This window comes from Pleurodeles waltl, chromosome 8, assembly GCF_031143425.1.
Source record: "Pleurodeles waltl isolate 20211129_DDA chromosome 8, aPleWal1.hap1.20221129, whole genome shotgun sequence".
NCBI classification, from domain to species: domain Eukaryota; kingdom Metazoa; phylum Chordata; class Amphibia; order Caudata; family Salamandridae; genus Pleurodeles; species Pleurodeles waltl.
Window position 1 is genome coordinate 633,968,772 of NC_090447.1, and position 12,695 is coordinate 633,981,466.

General features: G+C 40.5%; 1 protein-coding gene across 2 annotated transcripts in view; it reads left to right on the plus strand.

The window, feature by feature from the left end:
• Window positions 1–306: 306 nt before the first annotated feature.
• Window positions 307–12,695, plus strand: part of SMS (spermine synthase) — a 679,013-nt gene continuing 666,624 nt past the window's right edge. Inside the window, exon 1 of one of the 2 annotated variants that reach the window (XM_069204737.1) lies at window positions 307–577. In XM_069204737.1, coding sequence (XP_069060838.1) covers window positions 520–577 — 58 coding nt within the window. In that variant the 5' untranslated portion in view covers window positions 307–519. The remainder of the gene's footprint in view (window positions 578–12,695) is intronic. The other variant, XM_069204738.1, reaches the window with a different exon arrangement.

The window sequence follows — 12,695 nt, forward strand, 5'->3', positions numbered from 1 at the left end:
CCTTATCTGCCGGTCTGTTTACATCGTTCTCCGTTTGGCTGCATGTGTTGTTAATTGGATATGTGTATTTCTTACATTGTACAACTATCTCTGTTTCACTGGGTGTCCCTGGTTTACTGCGCTGTTGTTGGACTGTGTGTCGTTCAACCCCCGTGTGTTTTATTCCCTATCACTCCTTTGCTCCAATTCAAGTCCTCTCCGCATCTGCGTGGACGTCGCTCTCCCACTGAACTGCGTCGCAGACAGTAATATCCACCCAACCCCTGCTCTCACCTCCCTCGCCCCGCCCCCTCAGCCCCTGTCAGTGTGCGGCACAGCGGAGCGGTGGCTGGTTCTGGGCGTGTTGCTATCCTCCCTCCTCCTCCGTTGCACAGCAGCGGTCGGTGCTCCGCTGCTCTTGTGTCCCGGCGAGCGAGCTCCCCTCCCCTCCCGCGTATCCTTCCTTTTTGCTGCACACACGGGCACTGGCTCTCAGTTGCGGCAGCCGCTACCAGGCATGGCACAGGGCTCCGCCTCACTATGGCAGTAGCAGTGCGACACAACACCCTCAACATCCAGCTCACTGGAGCTGTCGCAGGTAAGGGCAAGCCGCCTTCTACGGAAGGGGGTGGAGACCCGGGGTCAGACAGACTGCTCTACGGCGTCCGGCTATAGCCCTGCGCGCTCCCTGGCTGCCGCCTGCCCACCAGGGCCGCTCCTCGGGCCATTACGTCCTGTGGTGTGCATTGACCAATGCTTGTAGGAGAGAGGAGAGCGCATGGTGTATAGATTTTCCCTTCGGCGCCCGTCCGCACCTTTCTTGGCCATGCAGGCCCAGCGGGCGCAGCAGAGTTACCAGAGGCCAGGGCCTGCAGCCAGCATGGCGGATTGCTCTCGCCGGGCGGCACATGCTCGGCCCGTTCCTTATTTGTACTCTCGTTTATGTGTATTTTGTAACCGAGGGCTGACTGGCGTGACCCTCTTTGTACGACAGCGTGTGACCTTAACTTGTCTACTCCCCGGCTCCCTTTCTCACACCGGGGGTCGCAGTGGTGTGCTCACTATTGGTCAGTCGTGTGTCTGATGTCTCAGTGATACCTTCTAAAAATGCATTTCAGTTGACGTCCTGTCTCATATTTGAACGAGTGGCTGAGTCGTGTCAAATTCAATTTATTGTTAATACGACGCATTCTGAAAAAAAAAAAAAATCGCATTTTTGTTCACAGTTTGTAGTACTGTCCATTAGCAATAATGACGGATCTCAGTCCTAGGCGAGGTTATCATCTTACCCCATGGCTACATTACTATTTACAGGTTTAATTTAATAAACAGGTGCATTCTGGAAGTTGTAGTTGTGCTAAAAAATAATGACTACACTTGTAGGAATTCCTTTTTGCAGCCGTACTAAGTAGTAGTAGTTGGAGTAACGATTACAAGTAGCCACAGGATAATCCTAACCGCAGGTCATCTAGCACATTGGAGTAGCACATTAGAGTAGCATCTTCTAGGTTTCCTTTTGATATCTCGGCATCTCCCATACATATTGATAAAAGTAAGGACTGAAAAACGTAAATCCTATTTGTGTGTAATGTTTTTATTCTGAGTTGCACCTGTTTAGATTTTTGAGGTGGTTGGTGGCTCTCCTTTTAACTTTTTTATTTTGATGTGGTGACACCCTAGGTCATCAATGTCATTTGTATTGTAGAAGTAGGGCCTGTGGCAGAAAGTGCCATTACACTTCTTGTACGTCATAAAGTCAGTCTGGAGTACGACATGTTTTTTTTGTTTTTGTGTTCCATTAGCATTTTGAACTGGATACGGACAGGCCAATAAACTCAAACTTGGAAATTCTTTAATATTTATTTCACTTCTGTTCTTTGCTAACCTCATGCTTTTATTCCATTATAGATGAGCGTGGTATAGGTACATTTTTATGACTAAATGACACGTCAGCAACACAAAAGGCATGGGATAAATGCGTGCGAATAGTCTAACCACTGACAATCACTCGGGTAGCATTTCAACCCATTGTTTACATCTTTCCTTAAACTCTAAAACAATCTTAAATATCTTGTATTGAATTTGACCAAATATGGGCATAAGACGAAAAGTTGTAATATGGCCACATGATTCGTTTAATTAACCGCCAAGTAAATATTTTATTTATCAATTTTAATGCAGAAACCTATTTATTTTCATTTATTGTTGTCTTAAAGCACTGACTCCGCCCATCTGGGTTTCAGAGTGTGGCGCATAGGAATGATGTGCAAACGCCAGACAAGATAACTGGTTGCATAATAAAACTGTTTACAGTAGATTTGTCATGTTTTAGGGATGTGGAATTCTATCGCCCGACACCTGGGACATACTGTTTGGGGCCAAGGGGAACAAGTTTTCATGTTTATCTTGTCCTTGGGACAAGTATGCCCAAACCCCCCCCCCCCCCCCCCCCCCCCCACAGCAAAAACCATTTGGCTGCCAGTGTGCAGGTAAGGGAACTATCGGCAGTTGAGGTAATGTGTGTATCCATATGTTAATGCTGTTTGAACTTGTATTTATGGTTCATTAATAGAAAGCATTCATTGTTAGGGTGAGCATTGCAAATAAACGTTTTAAGGTCACACTGTGTTACTGACAGTGGTTCCCGTATTAAAAAAAAAAAAAAAAAGTGTACACCCGTTTGAAAAGTTTAACAATAAGTATAATGCTCCCAGAGTGCTTTCTGATTAGATGCAAATATTTGCAGAAGCTTGTAAGCAAGAGTGAATGTTCTTTGCTTTAAAAATAAAATGTTCAGAAAAAATGCAAGTAGGAAAAAAATGTTTTGCCACTGTCATTTTAGGTGCTATTTCTTTGAAGCGTCATTTAGTAAAATGTGTTGATGCATGCTAGTATTTCCAAAAAGTGTTCCTAATGGAAAATCCAGTGTACCATTTTCAACAAGATTATGAAAATGAACATGCACTGGCAAAGCCAACCGATCTGATGGTTTTTGTGAGTCCTTTGGTTTCATCAATGTGTGTCTTGTTTTGACATGTCTTTTATTGCATTTTATTGTTTTGGGAGCTGCCTGGCCCTTGTGTAACAAACACTGGCAAAAAGAAAAAAAAGATTTTGGTCTCAAAAAGCACACATTGCCACTAGTGGGGTAACAAAGGCCCCTCAGGCCCCCTTAGCACAGCACCTTCCCTGAGTGAGTCTGGATTGGGTGGGGCTCCATGTTCTTTGCAGGGGCGGTGCTCCAGTTTTGTTACACCACTGATTGTCACAGTAGTTCCTCGTACTGAACAAAACTACATTGTGGGCCAATATGCTGCTTGTGGAAGAGCAGAACGTGATCACTCACAGTAAAGCCAGCCGCTGGAGAGAGGAATAGAAGTTTAATAAAATCAAAATGTCTTTGTAAACGCCAGACCTAATAATTACGGACCCAGTTCTTAAAGAAAGTCACAAAAGTTCACCCATGGTGTATGTCTTTGAATTAGTCGCTTTCATGAATTCACAAGAACTAAGAAGTTGACCAGGAAATCATATTCCTAGAAAATATTTGTGAACTCAATTTTAACACGTGCAAATATGCATTTGTAGATTTGCTCAGGTCATTGAGCGTTTACGAGTTCACTTTCTTTCCAACCACTTTTTTCCCAACCCTGGAAGAACTTCTACTTCTTCCATTGTCAGGAGTACATTTCCAGCCTTTCTCATTATGGGAAAAGAGTAGAGAAAAGCTGGTGAAAATCCTTAAAACATGCAAATTAGTAGGTTTGCAGGCTCAAAGGCATTACAACCCTGGAAGTATTGCTTACTGCTTCCTCCAGCTCCAGTATGTTGATCTGCGAAAAGGTGGCAAAATAAGGCAATTGCTATATTAGGGATTGAAATTGCAAGTATTCAAGCCCTACTAGTAGTAGTCCTGGCATAATCAGATAGACTATTAGAAGAGCTTTTATATAATGAGATTGCTGCCATAATTTGTCGCCACACTATGTGGGACCAAAGGGACAAGTGGATTTTTTCACTGGACAAGTAGTTCTAGGAAGCCACCTCTCCCATGGACAAGTAGGTATTTTATTAAATTCAACACCGCTGCATGTACTGTATAAATGGGTAATGAGGAATATAGAAGAAAACATGATTTCAATAAGACATAAGAAAAGTTTGGCATCATCAAGCATACTTCCATAGGTAACAGCCCGGATAGCATGAACATCTTAATCATATAAACAGTAGTCTATAAGCAACCTTGCAGAAAATAATAGGTTAAGGTGACGGTGACTGGCACAAGAAATGCAGACACTGGGAGGTAAAGAGTTTTCAGAAGAGAAATTAACATTGGCTATGAACTACAGAGGTGGAAAGTGTTGCAACACATCAAAACTATGCAAAGTATTTCAATGTATTTTGCATTTATTATGAGCTTATAAACCCAATTGGGTATCTGTACACAAGATGCATTATTCAGTCTTTATGGGTGAATCAAGAGGAAGGAATTGCATGCGGTCATTTTAAACAGTCATATACAGGTATTCCTCAAAGTGCTGGTTTCTTGATGAAGGATTGATGCTTTGCTAAAGAGAATTATTTCTTTTGTATAGCTGCAGGGTGCTGGAGTGTTGCAGGAGAAAGCTCTATTGACCATGTTTTCTTCTGAAATGTGTAATGTAGAGAACTTAGTCTTTGCAGCGGAGAGAGTGAGAACTTTACTAGGAGGAAAGGTTCTGTTTGAGATATTCAGGATTCTGAAAGTTAAGGGCTTCAGTTGTGAGGCAGGCATTTTTCATAGTTCACCTTGCATTCCAGGGCTAGGAAAGAGAAATTGGGCATAAGCTTTTTGAGTTTGTGGCGGACAAACCTGGCCAACTTAGCCAAAGCTTGGATGTAACGTTTAAGGTTAAGATTAGAGCCCAGTAGAAAACCAAAGGATGTAGCAGAGGTTGTCAGTTTTCTGGTGATGTATGCTTATGTCAAGAATCAAGCTCGGGAATACTGTAGCTGGGTCAGGTTTGAAGTTTAGACTGAGAAATTGTCTTCCCCACATTGTATTTGAGATGTTTTTGCTCGATCCATATGTAGATACTGAGAAGTGAGTATTTTAATTTGGAAATACAAGAAGGGGAGTCCAGTTTTAGGTAGACCAAGGTGTCTTTTGCATGTTGGTGAAAGGAAGAGATTTCATGAATACATCAACTGAAATCATTCCCTTGAGCACATCCTGTATTTTGAAACTTCGAGGACTATTTCAAGGGAGTCTTTATCGAATTCCGCAGATAAATCCATTAGAATGAGACTGCGTAGATAACCTCTGCACTTTTGACAGAGAATATCATTTATCACCGTGTGCATTGGGGTGTCGCGCTGTGGTCCACCCTGAAACCATATTGGAACAAACCTAACTGGTAATGCCTAAGTTTTCATTAGGATGCTTCAAGATGCTAGATTTGAGATGGAGCAGTTATGGTAAACAGAGGGGTCACGGTTAGGGTTTTTTGGCCTCACATCTACAGATGTGAAGCACTTGGTTAAAACTTTGTTGTGGAAAAATGAATTGGTGAGGGTAAGCCAATTAGGAAGAAGGATTTGAACAAGGTCTTTTACAGTGTGATGAGAGCGAGGGTCACTAGATTGAGGAGGGTTTGGTATCGGAGACAGCTAAAAGTGGTTTGGCATCAGAGATAGCGAAGTATAGGCTTTCTTCTAAGATAAGGGAGAATTCATTCTAAGAAGACAGAGATTTAATGCCGGGAATCGAAAATCAGGCAGACTGAGAATGTAGAGTTATGTCCTGATACGGAAAATGTTGTTGAAGATCAAGTTCCAGTCTGATTTTGTTGATTTTTGTCAGGGCAGAAATAAGAACATAAGTTGCATTTTGAAGGTAACAGTAAAGAGAGGAAGTAGACATTGTAATGAAAAAAATGTTTATTAGACACGTTTTGGGAAGTAGTTAATTTAGGAATTGAAGCTTTCAGCCTTAATTGAGAAAATAGAGAGTATGTTGTTTTTCCGTTTTAGTTTCATCTTGAGTAGTGATGACGTTTTCATGAATATCCAGATTCTGTCAGTTATATAAGTTTAGTCCGTCTTAAATCTGAAACTGGAAAATAACTGATTGGGTGTCTTGGATTTCTTCTAAATTCTCCCAGAGAGAAAGATGATGAATTCAGTTAAAGAGTTGAGCTTTCAAAGAGAAGGTTGGTGTCGTCTAAGGATGGAGGAAACGGACATGAGCATACAGTCTGTTCAGAAAACTATAGTCAAGGCAGTATGTTTATTCATGCTTTGGTTTAGACTGGGAATAAGTGGCGGGTAAAAATTAAATGGAAGAGATAAGTAAATGGCAAGAACAGCCCTAGATAAATGGATCTAAACCTGCACTCTTAAGGTCATTTATTTGTTTATATAGTGTTAAAATGGATTCAGTAAAATTACTGTGTAGCCTAATCATATTAGGCAAGAGAGTGATTATTTCTGAAACCTTGTATCTGGAGTGTAAACATCCAGCAGAAGTTTCTTTGTGTTTCCAGAGTTGGTTGGGTCCCACAATAATGAGCATTTGGAATTTGCAGTATGTATGCATAGAGGGAATATTTCTGAAGACGATGGTAGAGAAGAGTGGTTTTTGGTGAAGTTGAAAACATTTTTAATGTTCTTAAGCTTGCACCTATAGCTCTTGTAGGTTTGCCTTCTGCCATCAAGAGTTTTAAGTAGTGATTGTACGGGATAGATGTTAAGAGCAACTGTGTCTCTTGAGGATGCATGGCTATCATAAGAGCAGTGAGATACCATTTGGTTGGAGAATGGCAAGGTCAGTGTGGTTTCTTTTGAGTTATTTGCTAGAGTTTCATGACCTTATAAATGAATTTGGCATTACCCTCATTCCACTAAATGGTCACAAAACTCCTCGGTGACTTGCATGAGCCATGTCATGTACGGCAGGAAGTAATTTAACCATTATATCATATACAGAGCACCAGGCTGGGCTCCAAGCGAACAGCATACTGTGCCATTTTTTTTCCTACCAGTGGGAGCACCAGATAAGGATTCTCACTTTCTCCTCTTGTTTGCTATTGACATTGATAAGCTGGCCCAGAGGTTTTGGGTAGATGATGGGGAGGTCTGGATTTTTGCTGGTCCGATGAACTTGAGGTTGAGGGTTTGTTAAATGCAGAGGACCTCTTAGTCTCCCTTGGTAGATGGTCAACTCTGTCCAAATACGTTATTCATCCAAAGTCAGGAAACCAACCCTGAAACAGTGTGGGGACCCTGTCCTCTGGGTGGAATTGTTTGGTTTTAAATATTTGGGAACTGTCTCAGTTCTTCAGAGCAGTGTAGATCTAGCAATATTTCTCTACTTTTTGACATTTTGCAGGGAGACCTTCCCCATTGGACCCAGCTTCTTCTGTCCCTTTTGCGGTGCGCTGGAATAATAAAAAACTATCTTTCCAAAACAAACCTTTCCTCATGTTGCCCTCTTTCTCCAGAAAAGTAAACACGTTTTTTAGAAGATTCCTGTGGGACAACAAAACCTACTGCATTTTTCTGGTCAAATGATTTACATACCCTTTGACAGGAGCATTGGTTTGAAGGACGTTGTCCTACCGTTGCGCACCTCATTGGTCGTACATGACTAGTTTTAGTTATAGTGCGATCCAGCATACACGTTTGAAAGGGGGTGGGGCATTACAACTGATAAAAGGTGTTTGACACCCCCAGGTACTCCTCTAGCTGCTAAGGTTGTTTTGAGTTTGGGAGGAGCCCTACTCAGTATTGCTGAGAGGCCAGATTTATTGAAGAAACATCCCAGTGGTTAAGCTCTTGGTATCTCACAATTAAAGGTGGTGTGTGCACAGTCACATATTAGGGTTTTGGAGACGTGCAACAAGGGTTCTATATACAATTTATTTTTTCGATAATTGCTGTTGTAGCTTGCCATAATTCCCTACCTGTAAGATTGTGGTGAAATGGTAGTCTTTAATACTCTTGAGGCAAAACTGAGATGCAAAAAGTTCTTCTAGTTATAAAAATCTGTAGTTCTTAACACCACTGATTTGTTACCCAAATACTTGTTGGAGCAATATTGATTTATATGTGCATTGTTGTGTATGAAGTGACAATACATGTTCTATTTAAAATGTTTGATTTGTCTTTTTATTAGGTCTTAAACAGTGGCACAAACCACCACCAGCCTCCTATAATAAAAAAATAAAAACACAAATGTAAATAATATTTACATACATAAATACAAAGAGCGATTTAGGGTAAACACTCTTCATACATTGGTATGGTCCGCTGTTCTTCACAATTTACTCTCCCCACCTCAATCACAGCATACAGCTCGGGGTAATGGGTCAGCCTATTCGGTTATTGGCTTTATTGCACTGTGAATGACAGCATTTTCCTGACCACATGTAAACATCCTCATGAAAAAGTGCATTTCAGTGCCAAGACTGATGGAACAATACTTTATTTTCTATTGTTTTTTTTTTTCTTTCCATTCTTTATGTGCTTTTTTGTTGTTCTTGTGTGTCTAGACTGCCTTCATTGTATAGTAATAAAAAGCAAATAGTCAGTTTTATTTGGGCCAAAAATTGCAAGCATATGACTGTCGTGTTTAGGCAGTGAACCTCCCCCATCCCAGCCTTTTTATTTTTTACCTATGACAGGTTTCAACGGTCAGGCCTATTGGCTTTGCCTGAGCCTGTTATTGCCTTTTGAGGCTGCTTTCGCAGTCCCCACAAATAGCAAGCGTCCAATAATTATGTGCTGCTTCCACAAATTCAGTTCCACCAGCCCTGGTTTTGTTGAAGACCATTTCTTGACAGAAGTTGATGTCAGATATAATAATAATTTTTTTTTGAGCTTTTATCGTTACACAGCGCAGTGGTACCGTATTTATTAACCTCGTAAGGATGAAAGACTAAGCAGATCATCAAATCCAAATCTGTGTTTTGCAGATTATACATAAATCTAAACAGTAAACTCTTAACCCACTCAACTATATGAATGCAATGGCGATTGCTTGATGGACTCGTGGTGTAAACCATGTTACGTATTTGCAGGATTTATGTGTTTATGTTCACAAATTATTTAATTACCTGTCGCTCACGTGAAAAAACATAGTACTCCTGCATTACATGCTGTAATTCAGGTGTATAGTATAGTTCCCATGAATTATTGTGTTCCTCCGTGTGGTCCACATGAAGAAAACTTAACATCTTCCTGAAATGTAAACATAAACAGTTGGTTATCCAGTAAAATGCCACTATTGTGCTGCAGCAACTTTGACACAGGAATCACTTGACCTGCTCATAAACACCATGTCAGTAGAACTCCTCTGTGGCATTATTGGAACAGCGTATTCTGCTAATTAGAATATATGCTGCTGCCGTATTATTTATATAGTTTAGCTAGCCATGTTCGTGTGTGCGCGCACAAATTTACACACATTTATACATGCTCATGTAGGTGCAAACGCGCCTGGTCCTTAATAAGTAAACTTACAAGGGGACTCGTATAGGCCAATGAAACTTTTGAATTGCATGGAGTATTCTAGTCATGCAGTGACCAGTGACGCCAGTAATCAATGTAATTAATCAATAACCACTAAGAAAATCATTAGTCAATAGACAATTATAACCAACAATTCATTAATAACCACAACTCAGTAATGCATTTAGCAATTTTATTTCTCTATTAGTTATAATTCTAATGCATTTGGATGACTCAAACTTTATTTAATCAGCTCAGAATTAGTTGATTAACGACCACCAATAACGCAATCTAATTAAAACTTGTGAAAACATGTGCTCGAATGCTTCAGCATAAGCCAATAAGGATGAATATAGCAGCATTAATAGCAGTGTTCAGCAAATCAGTCCATCAATCATTTGTCACCGTCAAGTCACCAAAAAGACCCTCAACTAACCCAGGTTGGCATTAGCACGTGGGACTTCATGCAAAACAATTTAGAAAAACATGAATTTGGAAAAATATCTAGCTAAGAGAAAAACTATAAAACAGCGCAGTTGGTACCTAGAAGAAAAGGCACAAAGTTAGCCAGTCACATTTTCATAGCTACCTATCCACAGAATGGATCATCAACAAAGTCAGTCTTCGTCTTCAGGTCATCAAATAGATCAGCAACGCCTCAAGCTCTCAAGAGTATGAGCCCAATGACAAAATCTTGATCCGCGTCTCCCGACGTTATCAATTCTTCCCTCGCACGTTTTATTTAGCCCCTTGTCATGTCTTTTTATTATAGTTTTTCAGTCCATCCCCTTAATTCCTAATTGGTCAGTCAATCGGCAGATATGACTAACCTATAATATTAATTTTACAAATCTATGAGTTCTAATATTTCTTCTTTCTCAGTTCACGGATTGGTCCACTGTACGATGTCTTCATCATCTGGCTTTTCAGGTATCGAAAATGTTGCATGTTCCTCTTCAGTCAGTGCTCCTATTGTTCAAGTCCTGGGAAAGTACATTTAGCCTAATCTACACATAATTGTGTCAATTTGACTTCATCATTTCCTGTCAGTTGGTACATTGCAGAAAATTCTAGCTAAGCAACTTTAACATGGGGTGGTTGAAGGTCAGGTTAAGGCATCAGCTTCTCTGCAGTGCGCTAGAAATTCAGCTTCTTGTGTGAGGCCTGGAAAAGACTAGGCCATAACTTCAGCTAAGTTAATTCTACAAATGAATGCAAAACATAGGTTATTCATCTCTATATGACATATTACTACATTATTCTTATACCTGTTGGCAATCGTGTGTGTGTATGAGTGTAAGGGCACATAAAGGTGCACATCCAGCACTTGTACATATCTGATTGAAATATCTCTCTCTCTCTTTTTTTTTTCCCCACCATTCCACCTACCCGTCCAAACCGCCTGAACTTTATAAAGTTGTTGGTGGAAATAACCACAACGTTCGGAAATAGTTGTTGGAGTTCGCAACTCACTGGCTATATAACAGTGTTAAAAACGAGTACAGTTACAAGTGCAAATGATTTCAATACTTGTACTTACTTCCCCCTTTTAGAGTGAATAGGTAAATTTCCAGCTAGATCCCGAAACAAGCTAAATTAGTGATCCATTTTTTTCCTTCCAGTTTTGAGCAAAGTATTTAGTGAGGCACCTGATTGATTGATTGATTGTCTGAAAACAAAAATGTGCCTCTTGTCCATTATATGTTCAAAAACACTCTTTGTCAGTAACTTCTAAAGGCCATTAAAATGAAGCTTTTCCAGTTTTTTGATGTCCGAGGTTTCAGAAATCAGGGGTGTCTGTTTCCCCGTGAAAACTACACAGCCCTCCTGCAGCCTGACCGTTGCCCAAAAGGATGGAATCACCTCTTCTGGGTGTAAAAGGTTGAGGGTGTTTGACACACCTACCCCTATCTCCCACCTTCAGGCCAGACAGACCGGCAGTTGAAAAGTACCTTGTTTGCATTGTGTGTGTTCTGGCCCAGACCCAAAAGGTAGCAATTAGCTGCTGCTTCCAGTACGGTCACAGTTAAATAAAACAAGACTGTCCAGTTCAAGCCAAAACAGGATCTACTGACAACTACTGCAAGTCAACTAACAAAAGACTACATTACCCTCTTCTGCCTCCTGTAGATGTAAATCTTGTTTTGAATGGAACGAGTCTTACTCGTTTCAACATGCTCACGACTTTATAATCTCAGAATCTTCGAGGAATATTCTTTGGAATCTGTGCTATGTAGGAAAGGTATATGCAGTGACCAATATTCCTGTTGTGTTACTCCTGAACAGGCAATTCTACATACACCTCCTCTGGTATAGATAGCTTTTTGAATCTGGAAATTGTTAAACAACACTATCTAATTTGTTGTCTCAATTTTTGGCTGTCCACAATGTAGAGGTAGATTCTGGATGCTCCTCTGAAGCTCTTCCAGAACAAATCATTGTTTCAGCGGCTAGTCATCGATTGTGGTCCTCATAAATAAACCTGTTGCTGCCAGATACTAATCCAGTGGTTCTAATAAATATGCTTTTAGCATTGTCATTCTCTAGCCTTCTTTTGGTACGGCCAGAGAGGTTTCTGTATGAAACCTATCCTCCCCTATAGTAAAGACCGTTGTCTGATTCCTAGAGGTTCCATTTTAGACATGACTGAACTTTTATGTGTGTTTGTTTCTGGTTTGAGGCAGAGTCCACAACCATTCCAAAAATCACCTCTTCCACCTCATTGTGAAGGGCACAAATTATTTATCCCATCCCTCCTATTCACTGTAGAACTTAAAATTTAGTTTGTAAGAAAACTTGCTTCCTTCTATTTAAATCCACCAGACTTGAACACTAAGCCCATCAGTGTGATTAGGAAGAAGTTTACTTTCTTTCAGCACAAACGTAAACAAGAAATATAGGTACTCCTTGTCACTAAAGTAGACATTTACACATTGATGCTGCAAAAGAGCAGTTAGGGGGGAAATGGGGCCCATGCTAAAACAGTTTTTTTTAGTCACCTTGACCGTTAGGCACATTGGTGCCACACAGTTGTAGAACCCTCCCCTCAATCCCAAATTGACTTTAACTATTGTTGCCTTTCTTATAAAGGCTTTAGCAGGTTTGTGGCTCCTTGTCATTTAAGTTCTTGACTTGAAAGACAACTTTCTTACTGTCCATCACTTAGTTGGTGTGATGAATGTAAAGCTCCTTATGCTTCAGAATCATACTTTTCTATTTATAAAGTA